Here is a 27,956-nt window from a genome sequence, read left to right on the forward strand (position 1 = left end):
GAAGGAAACACTAGAGAACTAGACTTCTCTAGCACCAGGAAGATCTGTTTGGCCACCGGGTCTCATTGCTATGCACAGATCCTTCCCCTGTGATGTTTGAAGGCAACTAAGCCCTTGGCAAGAAGTAAGGAGTAGGAATGAGTTGAGACTCAATGTTAATTCATGGCTTGCGTCAGGGAGCTTAAAGGAATAAAGCACAAGAGGCTCAGTTCAGACAACCAGGTCAACCCAACCCAACCCACTTTTGACTTTTGAAGGCAATAAGCCCTTGGCGCAAAGTAAGGAGTAGGAATGAGTTGAGTCTCAATGTTAATTCATGGCTTGCGTCAGGGAGCTTAAAGGAATAAAGCACAAGCGGTTTGGTTCAGACAAGACAGGTCAACCCAACTCAACCAAACCGTGGGATTATTCAACCCAACCTGTGAACCAACCTGTCTGACCATCCAGCTTCCCAACGTTAGCTTGTTTTGTCTGAAGGTCGTCTGAAAGGGAGCTTTCGCCTCCTTTTGTGAGGATTCGGGTGGCAAAAAATGCAAAGCTAATGAAGCTGTTTTAACCTCCATCATCGGAGTCATTTGGTTAAGATGGCAGCTATAGAAACTGAATGAATGAATGAATGAATGAATGAATGAATGAATGAATGAATGAATGAATATAAAGAGCTCATTGGAAATGTGGGTTTTTTGGGGGGATGCTTAGAAAATCCTTCCCCCTCTGCTTGGTGTTTCTGGATAGGATTTACATCTACAACTTCTGTCAATCTTAACTTGCATGGATTTGAGGGGCCCTTAGTGCTCTCGGGAGCTTAAATGGACTCCAGGGGATGGTAGAGGACAGGAAGGCCTGGAGGAACATTGTCCATGGGGTCACAATGGGTTGGACATGACTTTGCAACTAACAACAACAACGTGCTCTTGGAGCTGGATTGTTTTCACACAGATGTTTTATTACCCAAACTAGGTATCCAAATAGTGCTAGTCTAGTTTATTTGAACCCTGAGCTACAAATAGTCTCCTTTATTGCATGGATTGAAGTTTTGGGAAGTTTTTTCCATTCCATTCCATTCCATTCTTTACTCTATTCCATTCTATTGGCAGCCCTGAAGATGCCAGGGGAAAATGTTGGGGGTGTTTTTTGGAACCCTGACTTCTCTTCTCTTCTCTTCTCTTCTCTTCTCTTCTCTTCTCTTCTCTTCTCTTCTCTTCTCTTCTCTTCTCTTCTCTTCCTCTTCCTCTTCCTCTTCCTCTTCCTCTTCCTCTCCTCTCCCCTACCCTACCCTACCCTACCCTACCCTACCCTATCCTATCCTATCCTATCTATGAGCCACGGTGGCACAGTGGTTAGAGTGCAGTACTGCAGGCTACTTCTCCTGATCACCGGCTGCCAGTAGTTTGGCTGATCGAATCTCACCAGGCTCAAGGTTGACTCAACCTTCCATCCTTCTGAGGTCGGTAAAATGAGGACCCAAATTTCTGGGGGCAATAGGCTGGCTCTGTAAACCTCTTCGAGAGGCTGTGAAGCACTATGACTCGGTATATAGGGAGGAACAGGCTCAGACTCAACCCCTCCAAGACCGAGTGGCTGTGGCTTCCGGCGCCCCGATATAGTCAGCAGGTGCCATCGCTGACTATTGGGGGTGAATCTTTGCCCCCCACAGAGAGGGCTCGCAATCTGGGTGTCCTCCTGGATGCACAGCTGTCTTTAGAAGAGCATATGATGGCCGTGGCCAGGGGGGCCTTTTATCAGGTTCGCCTGATTCGCCAGTTGCAGCCCTTTCTGGACCGGGACGCCCCGCGCACGGTCACTCATGCCCTTGTTACCTCCCGATTGGACTATTGTAATGCTCTCTACATGGGGCTCCCCTTGAAGAACACTCGGAGGCTCCAACTGGTCCAGAATGCAGCCGCGCGGGTGGTTATGGGCGCAACTCGTTGTGCCCGTGTGACACCCCTCCTGCGCGAGCTGCACTGGCTCCCAGTGGTCTTCCGGGTGCGATTCAAGGTGTTGGTTACCATCTTTAAAGCGCTCCATGGCATAGGACCCGGGTACCTTCGAGACCGACTTCTGCCACCAATAGCCTCCCACCGGCCAGTCCGCTCCCACAGAGAGGGTCTCCTCTGGATGCCATCGGCCAAGTTATGTCGGCTGGTGACACCCAGGGGGAGGGCCTTCTCTGTGGGAGCCCCAGCCCTGTGGAATGAACTGCCCCCGGAAATACGTAAGATCTCCGACCTCCGGGTGTTTCGCTGCGCACTCAAGACCCTGCTGTTCCGCCAGGCCGGGCTATCGACATGATAATTTTAAATTGGGGTATTTTAAATTTCTGGGGTTTTAAATTGAGCCAAATCTATTTAATCATTTTAATTTTTAACTGCTGTTTTGTCTTGTGTTTTTAAATAGGCTGTACACCGCCCTGAGTCCTTCGGGAGAAGGGCGGTATAGAAATAAAATTATTATTATTATTATTATTATTATTATTATTATTATTATTATTATTATTATTATTAAAGTCTAAGTGGTATTGGTATTGGTATTGGTATTGGTATTGGTATTGCTATCCTATCCTATCCTATCCTGTCCTGTCCTGTCCTGTCCTGTCCTGTCCTGTCCTATCCTATCCTATCCTATCCTATCCTATCCTATCCTATCCTATCCTATCCTTCATATCTGCTTCTGCTGCTGAGCTTCCTTTAGAACTGTTGGAAACATGTCCCCGGATACCTATATCAGTTTTTCCCCTCCCCCCTTGGGTACAGTTAATGTAAAGTCCAGCATCTGGTCTTTTTATTTGGTGGGAGAGAACTTATGTTAAAGTGCCTTCCGGTGGAGAAACTGAGCCCTCAGCAATACGCGGTTGCGTAGGAAAGATATTTTTGGCAGATGTTCCTGACCTGTGAATCTGGATGTGAAAACAATGCCCTAGAATCAGAGCTGGAGAGAACAGTCAGTCCCAACTCTTTTCCTTCCTATGAAGTGGAGCATCTCCAAAAGATGATTATTCAGCCTAGGCTTGAAGTCTTTTGACTCACAAGGGATCTCGCCCTCCTTCCAGGCCATGGATTGCCCCAACCAGTTGTTGTAACCATAAACAGTCATAATCCGTTACGAGCTACTTAGCCCTTGATGTAAACCTAGTACATCTTCTGCAAGAGAAGAGAATGTCTTGATTGAGAGATTGTGCTAAACCGTAACATGATGGGTTTGACTTGGTCTTAGCATGTTGAACTAGCATTGTGTGGTTAGTAAACCAAAGATTGCAGCTTAGTGTGTGGAATGAACATTAAATCTTTGCCCTCTTTGGAGGGACAGGGATTGAGATATTTGATGAATGGTGTTATGTCCTTCCCACGTATAGACTAAGCCCCAGATCTATCTATCTATCTATCCATCTATCATCTATCTATATCTCTCTCTCCTACCTCTCCTATTTATCTATCATCTGTGTATCTCATCTATTCTCTCCCTCCCTCTTTCTCTCTCTCTCTCTCTTTCTTTCTCTCTCTCTTTCATCTAGCTAGCTAGCTAGCTATTTTTTCTAGCTACATTGTATATTCTATCTGTCTCTCTGTCTCTCTATCATCTGACTGTCTGTCTATCTCTATCTATCTATCATCTATCTATCTATCTATCTATCTATCTATCTATCTATCTATCCATTGATCTGTCATCTATCTATCTCCTACCTATCTACTATCTATCTATCATCTATTCTCTTTCTCTCTTTCTCATCTAGCTATTTTTTCTAGCTACATTGTATATTCTATCTGTCTCTCTGTCTCTCTATCATCTGACTGTCTGTCTATCTCTATCTATCTATCATCTATCTATCTATCTATCTATCTATCTATCTATCTATCCATTGATCTGTCATCTATCTATCTCCTACCTATCTACTATCTATCTATCATCTATTCTCTTTCTCTCTTTCTCTCTCATCTAGCTATTTTTTCTAGCCAGATAGCTATCTAGTTCTTTATCCCTATCATCTATTAATTGTATATTCTATCTGTGTCTGTCTGTGTTTGTCTGTCTGTCTATCTATCTATCTATCTATCTATCTATCTATCTATCTATCTATCTATCTATCTTCCACCTGTCTATCATCATCTATCTGTCCAATTGTGTATCAATCTATTGATCTATTTATTTAACTTCTGTCTGTCCATTGTCTTTCTCTCTGTCTCTGCATCTCTCTTTCTCTATTCTCTATTCTCCGTCTTATATCTATCTATCTATCTATCTATCTATCTATCTATCTATCTATCTATTTATCTATCACATTTAACTATCTATTTCATCTATCATCTCTCTTTCGCTCTCTCTCATCTATCTAATCAGAATTTGAGAGGGCATGGCAAGAGACTGTAGAATAATTATATTATTTAAAATATATTATAAATATTATCCTGCTCGGTGAATTGAAAGTCAATCATCCTGTTTAGGTCTATGACATCTGGATGACCTGAGATAACTGTACTTGGTCTCTTTGGAAGAAACTAATGTGGAAGTTCTGGATCTATACCAGTACATTAAATCTTGGTCTGTAGCCATCGGAATAGATGGCATACAGCTGTTCTCAATAATCCGATGAATAAATACCAGTAGATACATAAAATTAAACATGGGTGGGTATCTCAAAGCCAAACACCGCTCTTTGATGTGATGACACTTTTCAGAAGTCACCACCTCCTGAGAAAAAATGCTTTTATATTTAATAACAGGTGAATAATCTTTAGTAACCTATTACTATTAAAGCTTGTTTAATAAGGAGTTAATATAATGCACCTCAATATCTCCACTCTGCTTTACTTTTTAAGAGCTGTAGCTGTAGGCTATAATAAGAATGGAATGAAATCCATGGTTTCTTTTGTTTTATACTCTCTTATGCTGCTTTCCATTAATCTAGAGGAGTTATCCTTTTGATTATTAAGAATATTGAATTAAGTTCCCAGCTCTGTCTTCTTATCCCACTTTTGCTTAACTTTAATGCTCACAGATAACAGCAGTTTTGATCGTCATAATATAAAAAAGATGTTGAGACTCTAGAAGAAGTGCAGAGAAGAGCAACAAAGAAGTTGAAGGGACTGGAGGCTAAAACATATCAAGAACAGTTGCAGGAACTGGATATGTCTAGTTCAGGGATCAGCAACCTGCGGCTCTGGAGCCGCATGTGGCTCTTTCACCCCTCTGCTGCGGCTCCCTGTCACTCAAAATATGCATCACAACCGCCAATGTGCGACACCCTCCGGCACACGATTTATTGAGCTTTTCAACCCCCGGTAGGCCAACCATGGTTAAATCCAAGAAAAGAAAAGTTTCAGAAGAAAACAGAACATTTAATTCAACTACAGATGCTAGTTTTGTGGCCGCTCAAGAAATAGTCAGGCACGGGAAGGGTTTTGTGGCTCCCGGTGTTTTCTTTTCTGTGGGAAACGGGTCCAAATGGCTCTTTTGAGTGTTTAAAGTTGCAGACCCCTGGTCTAGTTTATTGAAAAGAAGGACTAGGGGTGACATGATAGGAGTCTTCCAATATTTGAGGGGCTGCCACAAAGAAGAGAGAGTCTTCTTTGTGACCAGAAGGAAAGAGAAGAGCAGTGGCGGTACATTGGTTAGAATGCAGTATTGCAGGCTAATTCTGCCGATTGCCAGCAGTTCAATTGTTGCTCAAGGTTGAACCATCCTTCCATCCTTCTGAGGTCAGTAAAATGAGGATCCAGATTTTTGGGGGGTGATAGGCTGATGTTGTAAACCAATTGGAGAACTAAGGGGAAATTTTCTATCAATGAGAACCATTAACCAGTGGAGCTCCTTGCCTCCAGAAGTCGTGGACTAAATTTCCAAAAAGAAGAAGAAGAAGAAGAAGAAGAAGAAGAAGAAGAAGAAGAAGAAGAAGAAGAAGAAGAAGAAGAAGAAGAAGAAGAAGAAGAAGAAGAAGAAGTGGTGTTAATAGCTAGTTTTAGAAAATACACTTTTCCCAAAAGGTTTCCACAATTTTGGCCACTACTGTAGACAGCCGTTTGCTGGAATGGTGTCGGGTTTCCTGCTTGAGCAGGGGGTTGGACTAGATGACCTCCAAGGTCCCTTCCGGCTCCGTCATTCTGTTAAATGCCAGGAAAAGCCTTGTGTAGCGAAGGAAAGGCCAGTAGGTTGAAAAACGTTGGAATGGCTAATAGCAGGCGAGAGGAATTGGATTTGGTTTATGAGAACTTCTCGTGGATAAGGAATCAAACCCTGGATGTTTAAAGGATTATTTTAAAAGAGACAAGAATTGTTGCGGTCCGCAAGCAGCCTGTGGAGCTGGCAGCGGAGTCGGACAGCGATGAGGCTGAGGAAGAACAGGGGCCAGTCCTGGAGGCTGGGGAAGGCCAGGACGAGGGCTCTGCGTCGGAGGCAGAGATGGGGCCAGGGCCATCGGGGAGTGATGCGCGGACTTCGGAGCCTCCAGAGGCTGACAGTAGAGAGGCAGAGGAATAGGAGGAGCCTGTTCCTAGTGCACGCATGAGAAGAGCTGCCAGAAGGCAAGAGCAGCTAAAGCAGAGAGGACGACTCGGGAGTAAGGCCAAGAGACGATTGGCCCCTCCCATAAGGCTTAAAAAACCAGCAACGGCTCTTGGCCTCTTTGCCGGAAAACAACGTTGAGAGATTTGCTTCTTGTTTCACTGTATTCATTTCTTGTCGGCGTCTTCTGCTTCTTGAACTTTTGCCAAGAAAAGCCTTTGGCAGTTTGCCTAATTATCCCAAGGTCAGTGATAAACTAAGGAAGGGTGTTTTGAAGAATTTGCTTTAATTTAGCTTGGACTACGCTGAGAATGAGTTAATTCTCAGCTGTTCTAATAAAGTCTGTTTGTTTTCGAACTGTTTGTCTTTAATACTAACAACTTGGGCCTGGGTCGCAACAAGAACACAATTTTGGACCTTGGCCTCTCCCTTTTACCCGCGATAATCATGGTTTATGAGTCTGCGATGCACTTCCAGTCTTTTGCTGCAGTTCTCTGGAGTTCATCCCCTTGATTAGTCTTCTGCTAATTTTTCCTGATTGGTCTGCAGGCCAAACGGGTTACAGGTAATCCTCGGTTTACGACAGTTTGTTTAGTGACCATTCCAAGTTACAACAGCCTTGAAAGAAGGAACTTACAGCCGGTTTTCACACTTACGACCATTACAGCATCCCCCATGGTCAGGTGATTAAAAATTCAGACGCTTGGCAACTCACTCATATTTGTGACGGTTGCAGAATCATGTGATCCCTTTTTGTGACCTTCAAACAAGCCAAGTGAAGGGGGAAGCCGAATTCACAACCTTGTGACTAACTTAGCCATGGTAGCAATTCCCTGGGGCCAGAAAAGTCACAAAATAGAGCAAAACTCACTGAACAGAGGTTTTGGCAGTAGAAATGTTGGGCTCAGTTGTAGTCGTAAGTCGAGGACAGCCTGTATCCCACACCTTTAACCCGATGTTCATTTTTTGTTCCTTGTTGGCTAGAGGAGTGAGATGGATGGAAGCTAATCAAGGAGAGAAGCAACCTGGAATTGAGGAGAAACTTCCTAACCATGAGGACAATTAACCAGCGGAACAGCTTGCCACCAGAAGTTGTGGGTCCTCCATCACTGGAGGTTTTTAAGAAAAGAATGGACAGTCACTTGTTTGAAATGGTATAGAGTCTCCTGCTTGAGCAGGGGGTTGGACTAGAAGACCTCCAAGGACCCTTCCAACTTGGTCCTTTCCTTCCTTCCTCTCATCTCATTCTCTCCTTCCTTCCTTCCTTCCTTCCTTCCTTCCTTCCTTCCTTCCTTCCTTCCTTCCTCCCTCCCTCCCTCCCTCCCTCCCTCCCTCCCTCCCTTCCTTCTTTCCTTCCTGAAATGGAAGACTTTCAAGGTCCCTTCCAACTTTGTCCTTTCTTTCCTTCCTTCCTTCCTTCCTTCCTTCCTTCCTTCCTTCCTTCCTTCCTTCCTTCCTTCCTTCCTTCCTTCCTGTCTGAAAAGGCATAGGCTCTCGTGCTTGAGCAGGGGGCTGGACTAGAAGACCTCCAAGGTCTCTTCTAGCTCTATTCCGATTCGGATTCTGAGTCTAGGTTTCTTAGTTGTGTAATAAAAGCCGAGTTCCATTTCACAGCCCATCTCAGTTGGGTAATGGATGGCGGATAGGTTTTGCGTCTGACTCTTTGGCTTCCCGAAGCAATTTTCAAGCGCGTGAGATGGTTTTTCCAAAAATGGCCTTAATTGCATGACTACTGGAGATGCTGAGAGACACAGCAGCTAGCAGGGGAAAAAAAAATGATTGCTGTGTTGAATTTCCCCCCACTTTGCATTTCTAGTTAAGTGCTCGAGGGTGAAGCCATGCGTGCTAGATAACTACCTAACCATGGACATCAAATTAAGTTGGTTTACTACATTTCTATTGTTGTTTTTTGGAAACTCAGGATGGGGTGTTATAAGCTTATCCATAATAACCATCCAGTAAACTTTCAGAGTGAGACCCTTGGATCCAGAACTGACCCCTCCTTCGGAGTGGCTTGACCCGTGAAGCTTCCAGTCGCATATTCTCATTAGCTGAGCAAAGAGATCAAAGGGAAACTCATTATTATTCCTTGAAAAAAAATCAATCTTCAAGAAAGGACTAAAAATGATCATAAAAGAGCGTCGGTTGAGATCTAAGTAGGTGAACATGGGATGGGAATGCATCCATCACGACTTTCAGCAAGTGGTTTCTCCTGAAGCCAACCTTCGAAGATAGATGGGGAGCCGTCCGCAGCTCATCGATCAAGAGATCTCAAAGGATGCCACGGTTAATGGCTTCCTGAAACCGAAAAGTCCACGGGAAACCAATCGGGACGTGCCATCCGGTGCCACGCCGCAAATCATCTCGTTTTGCCAGCCGAGGTGGCCTTCAGAAGTTTTGAGCTACAAATCTGATCTTTTCTTGCCGGCTGACACCTCGAACGGTGGCTGTTCGAAACATCTGAAGGACGTCGGTAGACAAATTGAAAAGAACAGTGGGCTCATCCCCCCCCCCCAACTCTGGCTAACGACGGCTTTACCCATAAGTAGACTTTGTCTTTGCCTAGTTTTGCATGTTGCAGAACTAGGCGTGCGTGCATGTGTGTGTGTGTGTGTCTGTCTGTCTGTCTGTCTGTCTGTCTGTCTAATTTATCCACCTATTCTCTCTCCCTTTTCCTGTCTGTCTCTGTCTCTCTATTTATTCTCTCTCTCTCAATCTACTTGTCTGTCTGTCTGTCTGTCTGTCTGTCTGTCTGTCTGTCTGTCTGTCTATCTATCTATCTATCTATCTATCTATCTATCTATCTATCTATCTATCTGTTCTCTCTGTCTCTTCTCTCTCTCTTCCTGTCTGTCTGTCTCTGTCTGTCTGTCTGTCTGTCTGTCTGTCTATCTATCTATCTATCTATCTATCTATCTATCTATCTATCTATCCATCTATCTATCTATCTATCTATCATCTCCTCTCTCTCTCTCTCCTCTCTCTCTCTTCCTGTCTGTCTGTCTGTCTCTATCAATTTATTGTCTCTCTCAATCAACTTACCTACCTACCTACCTACCTGCCTGTGTCTGTCTGTCTGTCTGTCTGTCTGTCTGTCTATCTATCTATCTATCTATCTATCTATCTATCTATCTATCCTCTCTCTCTCTCTCTCTCTCTCTCTCCCCATCATCATATATGGAATAAAGCTCTGGTCCTCTAACTTCCTCTTCAACACTACTTATAAAATAACACAGATAGCCCTCGACTTATAACCATTCATTTAGTGACCGTTCAAAGTCACAGCAGCCTTGAAAAAAAGTGGCTTCGGACCATTTTTTTACACTGACGACCGTTGCAATTAGCCCCATGATCATGTGATCAAAATTCAGATGCTTGGCCAACGGTTCCTATTTATGACGCTTGCATTGTCTCGTGGTCACTTTTACGACCTTCTGAAAAACCAAGTCAACGGGGAAGCCGGATTCATTTAACGACCATGTTCCTAACTTAAGAACTTCAGGGATTCACTTAACAACTGTGGCGAGAAACGTCGGACAATGAGGCAAAACTCACTTAAACAACTGTCTCGCTTAGATTAGCAATGGGAATTTTAGGCTCAGTTTTGGCTGTAAGACGAGGACTGCCTGTATAAGTGGCCCAAATTTCTATCTTTGGATGTCTACGATGGTGAAATGATTCTTCAATATAGAAAAAAAGACATTTCTTTCAAGTCATTGTGAAATAATTGGACAATAGGTATCTTTCTCTCCTATATGTTAGCCATGATAAAAGCATGCGGGATCCATTCCCATTATCCCTCTCTTATTTTCCAAGCTGGCCTATGGCTTGAAAGAACACAAGCTTCTTAAAAAGAGATAGCGATTCTTGGGTGGTTTTTTTAAGTGAAATAATTTAAAAATAAAACCCATTCTTCAATCCACGTTAAGGCTGCCTCTTGATAATACAATTCCCAATTCGGTAGGCCAAACCCACCTCTAGTTCTTGCATCTTGTATCATTTTGTAGCGCCAAACTTATTAGAGCAAATAGAAGAATATGGGAAAGTAGCAGGTCTGAAAATCAGTAAAGATAAGACAAAGAGATTAGTCAAAAATATGAGAGAAAAAAGAAAAGGAGATGACGGAGAAACTGGACATCCAAATTGTGAAGAAAGCTAAATATTTGGGCATTTATCTGACATCAAGATGTGCAACGCTCAAGGAAGACAATTATTATAAACTGAGAAAAACGAATTGAAACAGACCTGGAGAAATGGAGAAACTCGCAATTATCACTAATGGGAAGAATAGCGTTCATAAAAATGAATGTATTATCAAAAATATCATTTCTATTTCAAACTGTACCGATAAAACCAGAGGAAAAAAATATTTTGAAGAGTTGAAGAAAATAACGTGGAAATATGTGTGGCAAGGAAAGAGAACAAGAATCAACAACAAAATGCTATAAGATTAAGTGAAATGATTTACGAGCCCGAAAACTGTCATGCTTAAAAATCAGGAAACCCAGACGGCTCAAATGAATGAATGAGAAGCTGAGCTACCAACGGGCAAAGCAAATTGGCAGGAGATAAGGGTTAACAGAATTCAAAATAGGCTGGACTAAGATCTTTTGTGGGGCGAAGGGACTCAAAGCTGCTGACTTGTTTGTCTCCTCCCTCCCTCGGGCTCAGCTCCTAGAGACTTAATCATACTGCGTTGCCTTTTGAAAGCCATGTTTCCACCTGTTAGCGGAACACTTTTCCTTGAGAAGATGTGCAGTTGCCCAATAAATGCAAAAAAACCCAAACTTTTAAATCAGTGGTGAAATCCCATTTTTTTTTTTACTACCGGTTCTGTGGGCATGGCATGGTGGACATGGTGTGGCTGGCTGGGCGTGGCAGGGGAAGGATACTGCAAATTCTCCATTCCCACCCCACTCCAGGGGAAGGATACTGCAAAATCTCCATTCCCACCCCCACTCCAGGGGAAGGATACTGCAAAATCCCCATTCCCCCCCCACTCCAGGGGGAGGATATGCAAAATCTCCATTCCCTCCCTACTCCAGGGGAAGGATACTGCAAAATCCCCATTCCCACCCCACTCCAGGGGAAGGATACTGCAAAATCCCCATTCCCTCCCCACTCCTGGGGGAAGGATACTGCAAAATCCCTGTTTCTTCTCCACTCCAGGGGAAGGATACTGCAAAATCCCCATTCCCTCCCCACTCTGGGGCCAGCCAGAGGTGCTATTTGCCGGTTCTCCGAACTACTCAAAATTTCCGCTACCAGTTTTCCAGAACCTGCTGGATTTCACCCCTGCCTTGGAGTGAACATTAGGGACTATTTGCAGACAATTTCCCCTATGAAAAGTGTGAAGTCAGCCAGGTTGGAGTAATAGTAGAGAATTCAAAGGAATTAGCTAAAAAAAATAACCCTCTAAAAGCATCGCTAGCTCTTCTTCTGTGTACGTGCCTTTTTAATGGATGTTTTTAATGGCTGTACTATGATGTGCTTTTTACTGGTGGCACTCTTCTCTGCTTGGTGTTCTTTCTAGAAAATCTCTTGCCCCATTATTTTTCATAGACTTAAAAGAGGATTTTGCAGGTAATCAGTTCTCTGGCAAACCGGAGGAATCTAGGCAACTACAAGTTCTTCGTAATGACTTTGTGTCTCCGATTGATTGTGAGTATCGTAAGTATAATTCTTAGTCATTAGCTGCGGTGGCTTGGGTTCTCGGGATTTGTAGTATTCATGGGGGAAGGGGCAATTTGAAGTGATAGTATTCTTCAGAGGAAGATTAATTATTACAGCATACTGAATAACAGAGTTGGAAGGGACCTTCGAGGTCTTCTAGATCAATCTCCTCGTTGTGGTTCACCAACAGCCCGCTGAGCTAGCAGCGGAATCAGACAGTGAAGAGGCTGGAGGGGAACATGGGCCAGTCCTGGAGTTTGAGGAAGGCCCGGATGAGGGGTCTGTGTCAGAGGCAGAGATGGGGCCAGGGCCATCGGGGAGTGATGCGCAGACTCCGGAGCCTCCAGAGGCTGACAGTAGAGAGGCAGAGGAACAGGAGGAGCCTGTTCCTAGTGCATGCATGAGAAGAGCTGCCAGAAGGCAAGAGCAGCTAAAGCAAAAGGGACAACTTGGGAGTAAGGCCAGGAGTTGATTGACCCCTCCTTTAAGACTTAAAAGAGCAGCAAAGGCTCTTGGGCTCTTTGTAGGAAAGGAACGTTGCTAAATCTGTTTCCAGTCGGCGTCTCTTGTTTCTGAACTTCATGGGGCTTTGCCAAGAAAGACCTTTGGCCGGGTGCCGAAAAAGATAAAGGTTTGTGATAAGCCCGAAGGATTGTTTCTGAAGGACTTTGTTTTGGAATTAAATTGGACTAAGCTGGGAATGAATGTAATTCTCAGCTGTTATAATAAAATAGGTTTGTTTGGGACTAATTGTGTCCTGTAATGATTAAGTGAGCTTAGGTCACAACATCCTGATTGAGTAAGGAAGGGAGGGAGGGAGGGAGGGAAGGGAAGGGAAGGGAAGGGAAGGGAAGGGAAGGGAAGGGAAGGGAAGGAAGGAAGGAAGGAAGGAAGGAAGGAAGGAAGGAAGGAAGGAAGGAAGGAAGGAAGGAAGGAAGGGATAACTGGGTTGGAAGAAAACTTGGAGGTCTCCTAATCTAACAAGAAGCAATGGGTGGAAACTAATCAAGGAGAGAAGCAACCTAGAATTAAGAAGAAATTTCTTGACAGTGAGAACAATTAATTAGTGGAACGACTTGCCTTCAGAAGTTGTGGGTGCTCCATCACTAGAGGTTTTCAAGAAGAGATTGGACAGAGATTAGACAGCCACTTGTCCAAAATGATTGGACAGCCAAGCAGGAGATCTTATACCATTCTGGACGAATGACTGTCCAATCTCTTCTTGAAAACCTCCAGTGATGAAGCATCCCACAACTTCTGGAGGCAACTTCTGTTCCAATGATTAATTGTTCTCACCATCAGGAAATTCCGCCTTAATTCTAGGTGGTTTCTCTCCTTGATTAGTTTCCATCCATTGCTTCTTGTTCTGCCCTTAGGTGATGGACAAGAAGGAACGGGTGGAAACTTAATACATGCCTTTACCAATCAGAGAGAGAGAGAGAGAGAGAGAGAGCGATGCAATTGAACCATCCCTGAGTTGCTCCAGAAGCATAAATAAAATTCTTAAGAATCAGAATAGGATGTGTGTATGTGTGTGTGTGTGTGAGAGAGAGAGAGGGAGAGAGAGAGAGTCATTAAGCCTTGAGGGCACCCATTTAGGATGATGATGAGAAAGACAAAATTCTTTGAATGTGGAATGGAACGAAGCCAAACCCATTTGAAAATGGAACAAAAAAATAAATAAAACGAATCCTTTTCCAAGGGGAGAATATGAACGTCTGCAAGAGCAGAGGAATTTCCAGCCGCAGAGGTCACGAGAGCATCGCAAGAATTAAATTCATGACGACACGATGCTCAGTTTTGGTCAAGTTCTACTCGGCTTTTGGTAATTAAGGGAAATGGCTGTGGTGCCCTCTGACATTGGGCAGAGGGATCCATTTCTGGGAATGACTAGATGGAGAATTAACTGGTGAAAGAAAGTTGGGTTTATTTCCATGTTTGGTGGGCTCTGCATGGAAATAAAAAGATTGCTGTGCAATGAAGTGGTGATATCTAAGGAGAAGATGCTTGATTTGGATGTGGACAGCTATCCTTTTAATCTTAAAAATCTCCAGGTACTTCTGAAACAAGGTCAACAACAAGAACCTGGAGGAACTGGCCTTGTAGATCATGTTAAGATGCTCAATGGAATAACAGAATAATAATGTTGGTCACCACGATGTAAAAAGATGTGGAGACTCTAGAAAGAGTGCAGAGAAGAGCAACAAAGATGATTAGGGGACTGGAGGCTAAAACGTATCAAGAACGGTTGCAGTTCAGGGGTCAGCAACCTGCAGCTCTGGAGCCGCATGTGGCTCTTTCACCACTCGGCTGTGGCTCCCTGTCACTCAAAATATGCATCCCAACCGCCAATGTGCGACACCCGCCGGCATACGATTTATTGAGCTTTTCAATCCCCGGTAGGCCAACCATGGATAAATCCAAGAAAAGAAAAGTTTCAGAAGAAAACAGAACGTTTACTTCAACCACATATGCTAGTTTTGTGGCCGCTCAAGAAATAGTCAGGCAAGGGAAGAGTTTTGTGGCTCCTGGTGTTTTCTTTTCTGTGGGAAACAGGTCCAAATGGCTCTTTGAGTGTTTAAGGTTGCAGACCCCTGGTCTAGTTTAATGAAAAGAAGGACCAGGGGAGACATGATAGCAGTCTTACAATATCTCAGGGGCTGCCCCAAAGAAGAGGGAGTCAAGCTATTCTCCAAAGCACCTGAGGGCAGGACAAGTAGCAATGGGTGGAAATTAATCAAGGAGAGAAGCAACTTAGAACTAAGGAGAAATTTCCTGTTAGAACAATTAATCATTGGAACAACTTGCTTCCAGAAGTTGTGAATGCTCCAACACTGGAAGTTTTTAAGAAGCGGTTGGATAGCCATTTGTCTGAAGTGGTGTAGGGTTTCCTGCCTAAGCAGGGGGTTGGACTAGAAGATCTCCAAGGTCCCTTCCAACTCAGTGATTCTATTAACAGAGTTGGAAGGAACCTTGGAGGTTTTCTAGTCCAATCCTGCAGGAGACCCTATACCAGAAAAATGGTTGTCCAATCTCTTCGTAAAATCCTCCAGTGATAGAGTGCCTACAACTTCTGGAGGCAAGTTGTTCCACTGATGAATTGTTATGTCAGGAAATTCCTTGCTGAACTATGGTTTGTTCAATCAAGCCCTTCTGTGCGTCACACAGTTCTCCGTTCTCCAACAAACCATGGTTGTGGTTCTCCCAGGGCTATAGTAAGAGGCAACCAAATGAAGCTCTTTGCAACTTGGAGGAGAAAATGTTGCTTAAGCCAACTTCAAGATGGCAACCATTTTTCTGTCTTGGAATTTTTTTCGTTTTGTTTGTTTGTTTTGAGGATTTTTGTTCTGTTAAATTGATGTACCTCTGTTCTTCGGGAGCTCAAGATAAACTTCCCAGGGATTTTTCATGCTGTTGTTTGATCTCCACCATGATCTTCTGAAGGTTGGATTAACAGAGTTGGAAGGGACATTGTAGGTCATCTAGTCCAACCCCCTGCCCAAGTAGGAGACCATACACCGTTTCTGACAGATGGCAGTCCAGTCTTTTCTTGAAAGTCTCAAGTGATGAAGCTCCCACAACTTCCGAAGGCAACTTCTGTTCCATGGGTTGATTGTTCTCACTGTCAGAAAGTTCCTCCTCATTTCTAGGTTGAATCTCTCCCTGATCAGTTTTCATCCGTTATTCCTTGTCTGGCCTTCAGGTGCCTTGGAAAATAGCTTGACCCCCTCCTCTCTGTGGCAGCCCCTCAAATATAGGAAGATGGCTATCCTGTCTCCCCTGGTCCTTCTCTTCACTAGACTAGCCATGCCCAGTTCCTGCAACCGTTCTTCATATGTTTTTAGCCTCCAGTCCCATCATCATCCTGGTTGCTCTTCTCTGAACTCTTTCTAGAGTCTCAACATCTTTTTTATAATGTGGTGACCAAAACTGGATACAGGACTCTAGGTGTGGTCTTACTAAGGCTTTATAGAGTGGTATTAGTACCTCCCTTGATCTTGATTGTATCCCTCTGTTAATGCAATTTAGGATTGCATTGTCTTTTTTGGCTGCCGCTGCACACAGCTGGCTTAAAGTGACACTGTCCCAAAGTCACTCCCTGAATTTCCGTAGTCAAGGGTGGAGACCTCTTCCCAGTTATAATAGCACTTTTTAAACCACTAAATCACAGTATTTCTGCAAAAAAAGGACCTCTGGAGCTATATGTGGGAGAGATGAATTCTGGGATGCAAACTCCAATCTGTTAGGAGTGGGATAAAGCATTTCTATTTTCAGCCTCACTTAGACACTGCTATTTAACTCGCTCAAGGCTTTGATTAAATTTTTGAGGATAAACTACCCGTAGAAATTTCCAACTTCAGTATCTGGCAACTCTTGTAAAAAAAGGCCAGACAGAGGTGATCTTGTTTCCAACCCCAGGAGAATTCCTGTCACTTAAAGCTGACAATGCCAGCTTATTTTACATGGATGGATGCCCTGATTTAACAGAAGGTGACAGCTTACGCCATCAAGGTGCGGGAGGGAAAAAGAAAAAAAAATAATAACATGGCTTGCTTTCGGTATGATCCAGGTGTGTCGGGACTGAAAAGGACAAAGTAGCAGAGTTGGAAGGGACCTTCGAGGTCTTCTAGTCCAACCCCTTGCCCAAGCAGGAGACTCGATACCAGGGGTCTGCAACTTTAAACAGTCGAAGAGCCATTTGGTCCCATTTCCCACAGAAAAGAAAACACCGGGAGCCACAAAACATGGGTGGGCGTGGCCAACTCAATGTCACTCACTTCCACCAGTCATATGACCCCCCTAGCCACGCCTACCCAGCTGGTTATTAGGCAAGAGAACTGGTTGTTAAAAAACACCGGGAACCACAAAATCCTTTTGACATCTCTCTCTCTCCCCCTCCCTCCCTCTCTCTCCCTCTCTCTTCCCACTCTCTCTGTATCTCTCTCTCCCCCTCTCTCTGTATCTCCTTGTCTCTTCCCTGGCCGCTTCTCCATCCCCCACCGTCGCCCTTACCTTCTCAGGCCAGGTGAGGAGAGAGTGGGAGGGGAGGGCGAGGGGTGGGGCCAGCCAGTGGTTGGCTCATCCGACAGGGAGCCACAGCAGAGGGCCCAAAGAGCCGCATGCAGCTCCAGAGCCGCAGGTTGCTGATACCTGCTCTATACCATTTCAGACAAACGGTTGTTCAAACTCTTCTCGAAAACCTCCAGTGTTGGAGCACCCACAATTTCATTCCACTGGTTTATTGTTCTAATTTGTCAGGAAATTTCTTCTTAGTTCTAGGTTGCTTCTCTCCTTGATTAGTTTCCATCCGTTGCTTCTTGTCCTGCCTTCTGGTTCCTTGGAGAATAGCTTGCCCCCCTCTTCTTTGTGGCAGCCCCTTAAATATTGAAACACTGTTATCACATCACCCCTAGTCCTTCTTTTCATTAAATAAGAAATCGTTTAGACAACTTTCTGGACTTTTAATCACAGTTGGCTTCGGCGCAAACTTTTCGTACCATTTTATCTGACCCCCCCCCTCAACGGTTTGTTATCTCGTGGCAATGTATTCCACAAATAACCACTGCAATATGCTAAAATTATATATTTGTATATCTTTCGACTGTTCTGATATTAGTGATTTGTATCTCTCTGCCTTCATCTCCTTCCAAACATCTGCAGGTCTTAGAGTGATCTTGTTCCTCATTTTTTAGCTGCAGCTCAACAAGGCAATCCAGGGAGGGGAAGCGCTAAACAAATTCCAGACCAAGTGAGTCATTTTGGCACAGCTCGGTTTTTGCCTCCAGATGGAACGAAGTGTCTGCAAAATTAGCCAAAGGGGTAATGGGGGAAAGTTTCTACTGAGATAGTTGTTGGGTTTTTTTTTTTTTTTAGAAGAAAGGGAAGGAAGATGAAAGGGGATGGAAAACAGAGAAGGTAGAAGCTAGAGGTTTGTGGAGATTCTCAGCCATCCAGATCATGGTTGTCCCAAAGGTGCTTTTTCAAAAGGCAACTGGGCTTTATTTTTCCTTGAAGACATTTTGCTTCTCATCCATGAAGTATTCTTAGTTTTGAACTGATTAGAAGCAAAACAACTTCTTCTTCTTCTTCTTCTTCTTCTTCTTCTTCTTCTTCTTCTTCTTCTTCTTCTTCTTCTTCTTCTTCTTCTTCTTCTTCTTCTTCTCCTTCTCCTTCTTCTCCTTCTCCTTTTCCTTCTTTGTCTTCTTCTCTTCCTTCCTTCTTTAACATAATCTGCTCTCCTCCTCCTCCTTTGTCTTCTTCTTTTCCTTCCTTTTTCAACATAATCTGCTCTTCTTCTCCTCCTCCTCCTCCTTCATCTTCTTCTCTTCCTTCCTCAACATAATCTGCTCTTCTTCTTCTCCTCTTCCTCCTTTGTCTTCTTCTCTTCCTTTCTTCTTCAACATAAACTGCTGCTCCTCCTCCTCCTCCTCCTTCATCTTCTTCTCTTCCTTCCTCAACATAATCTGCTCTTCTTCTTCTCCTCTTCCTCCTTTGTCTTCTTCTCTTCCTTTCTTCTTCAACTTAAACTGTTCCTCCTCCTCCTCCTCCTCCTCCTCTTCTCCTTCTCCTTCTTCTTCTCCTTCTTCTAAAAACAATCCAGTTGTCTTTAGAAAAAGCACCTTTGGGACAACCATGACCTGGATGACTGAGAATCTCCATAGACAAGGATTTTCAAAATTGTCCTATGCCCCTTTCTCAAAAAAAATTCTGGGGAGATCAGGGTACATGGATGTTATGATGCAACTTCTTGAACAAAGGCCCATTTGTTTCTTGTCCCACCAGGATGTCCCAAAGCCATTGGTGGTGAAAGAAGACCCACTCAACCCAATGTCTGGGGAGATTCTCAGTCATCCAGGTCATGGTTGTCCCAAAGGTGCTTCTTCAAGATGCAACTGGATTTTCTTGGTTTTTCCTTGAAAAACCAAGAAGCTTCTTCGGTTTTGACTGAGGTCTTCAGTTCTGACTTCATGGATGAGAACTGAAACAAAAACAAAGCAAGTCCAGTTGCCTTTTGAAAAAGCACCTTTGGGTAGAAGCTAGAGGTAGAAGGAGCAGACAGAGAACTAGCAAAAATTGGAGAAAGAAGTGTTTATAGGCCCTGTCAGGTATGGACATGGCATCCATTGATAAGACAGTTGTCAATACAGAGATAAGATAGCATTGAAGACTGAGTGACTGCAACGTGTAGATTGTAGAAGCAATGAGGAGATGCGGTGTAAAGATAGAAGCTGCAGAAGAGAGAAACTGCCTGAGTTATTCAGACTTCTTAGCCAGAGGAGAGAGGTTCAATCAATCAGAATAAAGCTGGAAGAGAACTTGGAGGTCTTCTAGTCCAACCCCCTGCTCAAACAGAGGAGACCCTATATGCCATTTCAGATAAGTGGATGTCCAGTCTCTTCTTAAAAACCTCCAATGTTGAAGCACCCACAACTTCTAGAGATAAGCCATTCCACTAATTATTTGTTCTCACAATTAAAGACATTTCTCCTTAGATCTAGCTTGCTTCTCTGCTTTTTTTTTTTTTTTGCTTTAATTTATATGCCGCCCTTCTCCGGAGACTCAGGGCGGCTTACAAAGCATTAAGCAATAGCCTTCATACTTTTGTATATTTATACAAAGTCAGCTTATTGTCCCCATAATCTGGGTCCTCATTTTACCTACCTTCAAAAGGATGGAAGGCTGAGTCAACCTTGAGCCTGGTGAGATTTGAACTTGCAGCAATTGCAAGCAGCAGATGTTAATAACAGTGCTTTAGTCCACTGTACTATAGGCTCCTAGTTTCTTGATTAGTTTCTTGATTAGTTTCTATCTTGTCCTGCCTTCTGGTGCTTTGGAGAATAAATCAGAATAACAGAGTTGGAAGGACGCTTGGAGGTCTTCGAGTCCAACCTCCGGCTCAATCAGAAGACCTTGTGCCATTTCAGACAAATGGTTGTCCAATCTCTTCTTAATAAACCTACTGTGCTGGAGCCCCCACAACTTCTGGAGGCAAGCTGTCCCACTGATTAATTGTTCTCACAATTCAAGAAATTTCTCCTCAGTTCTAGGTTGCTGTCTTTCCGTGGTGAGTTTCCATCCATTGTTTCATATCCTGCCTTCTGGTGCTTTGGAAAATAGGTTGACAAACCCCCACTTCTCTGTGGACGCCCCTCAAATATTGGAATACTGCTCTCATGTCACCCCTAGTCCTTCCAGGTTAGGTGCATGTGGGAAAGAAGACAATTTCACCTTCAAGATCATGGACAAGCAAACAATGATCTTGACAATGATCAATGACAAGCAAGCAATATATTTTTAATCCTTAACCTCATTTCTGGGCAAATCAGAGATTAGGAGCTTTGGTCTTCCAGATATTATTAAACTCCCTTCAACAACACCTAATATGATGAGTAATAAAGACACTGGGGGTCATCTAAAGCCTATATAACTTTGATGATATTAATCTTCTTTAAAGAGAAAAAAAAACACATCTCAGACCCATTCATCCCCAGGTTGATGCCATTTAAGTCCAGTGGGGTTGTTTCCTTAGTAACAATGGAGCATGGAGTCAGATATTATGGGCTATGCAAAAGAGCCCGAGTTGAATGTTTATGCCTTTGATATTGTCAGATTATTGCGAGGGTCTTGACATCCCGGTAAAGATACCCAAGCTACGGTATTCTCTTTGTTCGTTTTTTTTTAAAAGTTGTTTGTTATATAGAGTACTTTAATTTATCAGGGGAACGACTTGCCTCCAGAAGCTGTGAATGCTTCAACACTGGAGGTGTTTAAAAAAGAGATTGGACAGCCATTTGTCTGAAATGGTATAGGGCTGTGATGGTGAATCTATGGCATGCGTGCCACAGGTGGCACGCATAGCCATATCAGTGGGCATGCCAGCTCAGCTCCTAGAGAGACTCTAGAGGCTGGGGACAGCAAAAAAGTCACTTCCTGTCCCACTGGGAGTTGGGAAATGGGCCGTTTCAGGCCTCTGGAGAGCCTCCAAGGGAGTGGGGAAGGCTGTTTTCGCCCTCCCCAGATGCATAGAGAGGATCTGGAGCCAGGTGAGAAAGAAAAATGGGCCTACCTGGCCATCATGTGCCAGGAGCGGGGGAGGGGGGTTGTGCATGCATGTGCAGGGTGGGGCGCATAGAATTATGGGTGTGGCCACACACATGCGCGCATGAACCTCCCCCGCCCACCCCTCCTGGCACGCGATGGCAAAAAGGTTAGCCATCACTGGTATAGGGTTTCCTGCCTGAGCAGGGGGTTGGACTAGAGGGCCTCCAAGGTCCCTTCCAACTTTGTTATTTTGAGTCTGTTTTTCTTCTCTTCTCTTCTCTTCTCTTCTCTTCTCTTCTCTTCTCTTCTCTTCTCTTCTCTTCTCTTCTCTTCTCTTCTCTTCTCTTCTCTTCCCTTCCCTTCCCTTCCCTTCCCTTCCCTTCCCTTCCCTTCCCTTCCTATTCCTATTCCTATTCCTATTCCTATTCCTATTTTGAATCCTATTCCATTCCATTCCATTCCTATTCCTATTCCTATTTCTCTTCTATTTTGAATTCTATTCTGTTCTGTTCTGTTCCGTCCCGTCTCGTCTCGTCCCGTCCCGTCCCGTCCCGTCCCGTCCCGTCCCGTCCTATTCCTATTCCTATTCCTATTCCTATTTCTATTTCTATTTTGAATCCTATTCCATTCCATTCCAGTCCTGACCCTCTCATATTATGACTTTGCTTCCAGACTTACAGAAACACTAAGGACCATTGTTTGCAACCCAGTTGACTGACCCAGACCTTACAATTCTTTTTTCAACTGGAACAGATCTGTTTTAAGAAAAGTGCATTTATTTGGAGAGGCCGAGACTCAAGAGCCTGTTTTCCATCTCTGCACCCTACTGCAAACTCTCCGTCCTCTTCCATTTCGTACAGGGAGGGAAACAACCATTTTCAGCTTGTCACCGAGTGAGAGAAGAGGCAGGTTAATGCTTGGGTTGGAGAAGAGAAGGCCGTGGGAGTTTGATTGATGAGGGATTTGCCTTGAAGACACTTTCCTCATTTGATCTCTGGGTGTTCCCCCCCCCATCTGCTGGAGGAGAAACTTAGAAGGTCAGCCTTGCTGTTTTGAAGTCCAAAACTCTGCTTTGATCCCGTCCCTAGCTCAGATAATGTCCTTTCAAACATCATGCCTCTGGATTTTGGTGCAATGGATTCCTGCTGCTTATCACCGTCTCCAAGGGTTGAGATGGTTTCAATGCGCGATGCGTGTTGCATTTGTGTGGATATTGAGGTAGATTTGTTTTAAGGCCTGGTAAATTGTCAAGGTGGAACCTCTTGTGTTTGGGACAGGAAATGCCCGAGTCAGTCTTTGGGACCGACCCCTGAGCCGTTCACTGAACAGAGTCATATATTTGGTTTGTTTAGCTGGCTTTCCAAAGTCAGTCGTGATTTGCGAAAAGATACAGGGACAGTTCTTTGCAATGGACTAATCTGCATTAAGCTTGCTGGTTGAACCTTTCTTTCTTTCTTTCTTTCTTTCTTTCTTTCTTTCTTTCTTTCTTTCTTTCTTCCGTCCTTCCTTCCTTCCTCTTTCTTTCTTTCTTTCTTTCTTTCTTTCTTTCTTTCTTTCTTTCTCTCTCTCTCTCTCTGTGTCTCTCTTCTTCTTCCTTCTTTTTCTTCTCCTCCTCCTCCCCTTCCTTTGTTCCTTTGTTCCTTCTTTCCTCCCTCCCTCCCTCCCCTTCCCTTCCTTCATGTCAAAAACGGTCTTAAGTCACTTTTTTCAGTGCCATTGTAACTTTGACCGGTCACTAAACAAACCGTTGTAAGTCAAGGGCTACCTGTATTTAATAAATACAGCCAACTGTGGTTTACTGCGTTCTGTGCATGCACAGCGTCTCATCAAGAATTTATCTTTTGTTTGGGTACAACGTCATATGCGGGAAGCACATCCCGAACTCAGAAAGTATCCATAACAGAGTTGGAAGGGACCTTGGAGGTCATCTAGCCCAACTCCCTGCTCACGCACGAGACCTGGACTAGGGATTCGAACCGCCCGAACTGCCGACCTTTCTGAGCGACAAGCTCAAGTGTCTTAGCCACTGAGCCACCTAGCCCTGCTTTGAACTCAATTGGTGAATTTTCGACGCGGGAGCATGATAAAAAGTTTCCACCCTGTTTAAGACGGCGTTCTTTCCAAGTTGTTGCTGTTGTTGTTGTTGTTGTTGTCGTTGTTGTTGTTACTTTGTTCCTGCTTGGAAAAATGGAACGCGGAAGGCGTCTGATCAATCTCGCGCGCCGATTAATTATGTGCGAACTTTACAAGTGCAAAGAGGCTTTTTTTTCATTATCGGGTTTGACGGTGTTTTGATTTCCCCCAACTGTCGCAGGAACATAGGGTGCACTGGATGGGGGGTGGGAGAAGGGGGCCAGAAAAGCGTAAGAACATCTCGTTTGCAAAGGGAACAGATGTTGAGAAGCGGTTGTGAGGTGCGAAGGGGGGAAAAAGTGTAAAGTGGACTTGCTAGTCTCTGGCGGGCTTTAACAGAAGGGAGGCAAAATTGAAATGGGACGTTTAACGGACTTAAAATAGCGCTGTCTCCGGGTTGCAAGGCAGAATATCACCGCGGGAGGGAAATAATCCAGCTGGATCATGCCAGCTGCTCACCAGATCTCGCATGCATTAGTTCACACTATCCAATTTTAATTGTTGAAGAATATATTACCACTGATGATGACGGAGGTAGGTAGGTTTATGTCTCCTGCACAAATGGGTTTATATGGGTGGGGCCCTTGGTCCCCTCTGAACTTGGTTGCCTGCTCGCAGATGTTTCAGTACCCAACTAGGTAACTTCATCCATGCTGGGAGAGAGTGGGGTTTGCAGAGTGGAGGAGGAGGAGGAGAAAGATGGCGGTGGGGTCCTTGGTGCTTTCTGAGCTTCATTGTCTGCTTGTGGATGTTTCATCCCCTAACTAGGTAACATCATCAGTGCTAGAAGAGAGTGGGGTTTGTAGAGTGGAGGAGGATTATGGGGCCCTTGGTGCTTTCTGAGCTTGGTTGTCTGCTTGGAGACATTTCATTATCCAACTAGGCAACATCATCAGTGTTAGAAGAGAGTGGGGTTTGCATAGTGGAGGAGGAGGAGGAGGAGGAGGAAGAGGAGGAGGAGGAGGAGGAGGAGGAGGACTGACTTTGGTTGTCTGCTTGGAGACATTTCATTATCCAACTAGGCAACATCATCAGTGCTATTAGAGAGTGGGGTTTGCATAGTGGAGGAGGAGGAGGAGGAGAAGGAGAAGGAGAAGGAGAAGGAGAAGGAGAAGGAGAAGGAGAAGGAGAAGGAGAAGGAGAAGGAGAAGGAGAAGAAAATACACATACTCTAAAATAGGAGGAGAAGGAGGAGAAGGAGAAGGAGAAGAAAATACACATACTCTAAAATAGGAGGAGGAGGAGGAAGAAGGAGAAGGAGAAGGAGAAGAGGATTGAAGGAAGTGGGGTGTGGGAGGAGGAGGAGGGGAAGAAAAAGAAGAAAGAGGAGAAGAAGAAGAGGAGGAGGAAGAGGAAGAGAAAGAGGAGGAGGGGAAGAAAAAGAAGAAGAAGGAGAAGGAGGAGGAGGAGAAGAAAAAAGAAAGAGCAGAAAGAGAAGGAGAAGAAGGAGGAGGAGGAGGAGGAGGAGGAGGAGAAGGAGAAGAAGGAGAAGGTGGACTGAGCTTGGTTGTAAGCTTTGCAAACATTTCATTACCCAACTAGACAACACCATCAGTGCCAGAAGGGAAGTGAGGAACCACAAAGACTGACAGGACAAGCTACTAGTAAATAGAAAGAGAACAAACCCCATTCCCTTCTAGCACTGATGATGTTACCTAGTTGGGTCATGAAACGACGGCAAGAAAACAGCCAAGCTCAGAGAGCGCCAAGGACCTCCGAGTTCAACCTAGTGCTCTGTATATTCTCTTCAATGGGATTTATTTATTTAAGAATTTAATGAGCTGTGTTCAGAACCATATTTATACAACAACTTGCAGAAACGGTTCGACAATAATGCATAAATAAGTTGCAGAGCCTCATAAAAGCTTACATAAAATATGTTAGAGGAGATGGGTGGCAGGCAGGTTGAATAAGTAAGTAAATAAATATTTTAATACAAATCGTTGTCTTCTTTTCCTGCCATGTGCCACCACTGAATCTATAAAGGGGGAGATTTATCCTAAATCTCCCGCTATAAATTTAAGAGAGTTGGCACGGTCGCAGCTGCTTAGTTGGATCCAAAACCAGATCCTGGGATGACACAATTAGAGCATCACAAATCCTGACCTTTTCTCTGGAGTAACTTTCCACGTTTTCCTTTGTTCCTTAAGTTGCTTTTTTTTTTTTAATGACACCATCCATCCATTCCGATGCGGCAGCCCACAAATCATAGGCTTAATTACTCAATGTATTTACCTAATCGCTTCTGACAATGTTTAATTGCCTTTTGTTTCTTAATTGCTCAGATGCAGAGCTAACTTAGAAGTAGTTTGCTAACTGGAAGATGAGGGAGTCTAACTTCCACGAGAGTCCAGCCATAACCATTGGGACATAACTCTTCGAAGAGTCCCGTCTGCTTGCCAACTTCCGTGCGGTCACTATAATCTTTGGGTTATTTTTTTTCCCGATTTGAATGACAAGTTGTATTTGAAGGCAGTTTAAAACAGGTAGTCCTCAACTTATAACAGTTCTGTCAAGCTTCGACGTGTATTCAGGCTGCCTTCACTTTTACAGCTTCACAGCTTGCCAACAGACCCCGGGAAAGGGAGGGAGAAATTGGAATGGTTATTCCAGACGATAACAAGAAACTGACTCATGGGAACCAAGGACATTTCAGCAGGTATCCGCCAGAGTCATGGAGATTTTCCCATAACAACACCTGGACAATGTGATCTGTGCTAATTGGGGGGGGGGTGGATTCTATACTTTTAATTATATTGAATTGCCCAGGAATTAGCCAGAGCTGGTTTTGCTTTCATTCTGTGCTGAAATAATATATTCAATAAAGTTTTGCATTAAGAGATTGGATCATCTCAATGGTGCTTGCTTGGCTGGGTTCGTCAGTCGGAACCTTGACATGTTCATTTAGTGACCGTTTGAAGTTACAGCAGCATTGAAAAAAGTGACTTAGGACCGTTTTTCACACTTATGACCATTGTAGCATTTCTATGGCCACATGACTTACATTTAGGTGCTTGACAATGGATTCAACTGATTTCTGATGGTTGCAGTGTCCTGGGTTCATGAGATCACCTGCGAAGCTTTTTCCCAACAAATGCCCCTCCCACCAGCATCTCAGTCCCCAAGTGTGCCTTGTGAAGGTGGGCGGAGCACTCTCCTCCCTCGTAGCTGGCTCTGCGTTGTTCTCGCCTTCTCTCTTCTCTCCGTGTTCTAGGATCAGGAGGGGATGGTCCTTGCTCTTCCCCTGAGCTCTGTCTCTCCTGCTCTTCCCTGACTGCAAACCTTTCTAATCCTGAAAAGCCTTGCCTGGACTGACTCTGCCCTTCCCCAGTTTCCTCCAAGGCCAACGGAGCTGCTCTGACCTAGGCTTCCTGAGAAAGCACAAATCACAATTTTAGTCCCCCAAAAAACCTCTTTTATTGAGACGGCTGTGAATGAAGTTCATTCACAGCCCGTAATGAGTCCCAATCAGTTTGTGAATAGTCCGACAGAAGTCTGCCACAATCTTTCAAGATAAGGCTGATAAGCACCCACCTTTATCTCCCTTGAAACGCTGCGAAATATCTAATTGTTAATTAGCTTTGCAAGGCCAAATGGAGCACAAAGTCAAAACAGAGCTTCAGAGTTTAAACCGACCAGAACGAACAAAGTTGCTTCCTGCAAAGGCTCATGTCCCTTTGCTCTACTTTTATGTCTTATGGGAGGGGCCAATCATCTCCAAGCCTTACTCCCAAGTCGCCCCTTTTGTCTTAACTGTTCTTGCCTTCTGACAGCTCTGCGCATGCACGCACTGGGAACAGGCTCCCCCTGTTCCTCTGCCTCGCTGACGTCAGACACTGGAGGCTCCGGAGTCAGCACAAAACTCTCCGGTGGCCCTGGCCCCACTCTGCCTCCAATGCAGAGCCCTTGTTTGAGCCTTCCCCAGATTCCAGGACTGGCCCATGTTCCTCCCCAGCCTCCTCACTGTCCGACTCTGCTGCCAGCTCTGCAGGCCGGTGGCGGACCAGAACAGGAACCACCCTCTTGATCTCTGTCGGCTCTTGTTCCAGCTCATCTTCCCCCACAGATTCAGATTCTGACAGGAGCATGACATCACCTTTTGAAGTCCATGGGGAAGCTGAATTCACCCTTTCTCTCTTTCTTTCTCTTCCTCTGCAGGAGTCCACGGAATGGCGCAAGAATGAGAGGGAAAAGGCAGACAGAAAAGCATGAGCTGGAGGGTTACTGAGTTCCTGTACTTCCTCTTTATATGGGACCATCTCACTGTCCACCCTTCCCACCAGGAGCCTGCCGTGACCAACCAACATGTCTCCAAGGAATTTGATTGGCTTATTTCAGACAGGGGGCCGTTCCACCATTCGCGGAGCTACTTATCCTTTGTGGAAAGACATCGTCAGGGATTTACAACCCGGTATAAAATATACAGGTAGGAGGAACGATGATGTAATCATACTTGCAAGATCTGGGGATGTTATCACGCAGTGGAATATGATGCTGGGGGTCTGATGCTTTGGAATAAAGGGCGCATGCCATTATTATCTGCTTAAGTAGAATATACAATGGGGTCCTTGGTGCTCTCTGAGCTTGGTCGTTTTCTTGCAGACGTTTCA

General features: G+C 44.4%; 2 protein-coding genes across 3 annotated transcripts in view; both read left to right on the forward strand.

Moving 5' to 3' along the window:
• Window positions 1-27,956, forward strand: part of BRINP1 (BMP/retinoic acid inducible neural specific 1) — an 87,675-nt gene that overhangs the window by 9,782 nt on the left and 49,937 nt on the right. The window contains exons 1-2 of one of the 2 annotated variants that reach the window (XM_087879548.1): window positions 25,905-26,005; window positions 27,505-27,772. In XM_087879548.1, coding sequence (XP_087735674.1) covers window positions 27,555-27,772 — 218 coding nt within the window. In that variant the 5' untranslated portion in view covers window positions 25,905-26,005; window positions 27,505-27,554. Of the gene's footprint in view, window positions 1-25,904; window positions 26,006-27,504; window positions 27,773-27,956 lie in introns of those variants that run through there. The other variant, XM_034424827.3, reaches the window with a different exon arrangement.
• On the forward strand, window positions 2,806-27,530 carry LOC148111796 (uncharacterized). The gene is made up of 7 exons (XM_087879923.1): window positions 2,806-2,858; window positions 7,867-7,935; window positions 9,209-9,628; window positions 22,656-22,712; window positions 23,965-23,984; window positions 26,397-26,486; window positions 27,505-27,530. Exons 1-7 carry the CDS (start codon window positions 2,806-2,808, stop codon window positions 27,528-27,530), a joined length of 735 nt encoding a protein of 244 aa, XP_087736049.1.

This window comes from Pantherophis guttatus, chromosome 16 (assembly GCF_059756535.1).
Source record: "Pantherophis guttatus breed Tessera chromosome 16, ASM5975653v1, whole genome shotgun sequence".
Lineage (NCBI taxonomy): Eukaryota > Metazoa > Chordata > Lepidosauria > Squamata > Colubridae > Pantherophis > Pantherophis guttatus.

Bases quoted from the DNA above. Each gene is read 5' to 3' on its own strand.
- LOC148111796 (XM_087879923.1), top strand. From the start codon at position 2,806: ATGTTAAAGTGCCTTCCGGTGGAGAAACTGAGCCCTCAGCAATACGCG. The intron at 2,859-7,866 runs GTAGGAAAGATA...CTGAAATGGAAG, and splicing joins CCTCAGCAATACGCGGTTGC to ACTTTCAAGGTCCCTTCCAA. The intron at 22,713-23,964 runs GTCCTTCCTTCC...GCCTGCTCGCAG, and splicing joins TTTCTTTCTTTCTTTCTTCC to ATGTTTCAGTACCCAACTAG.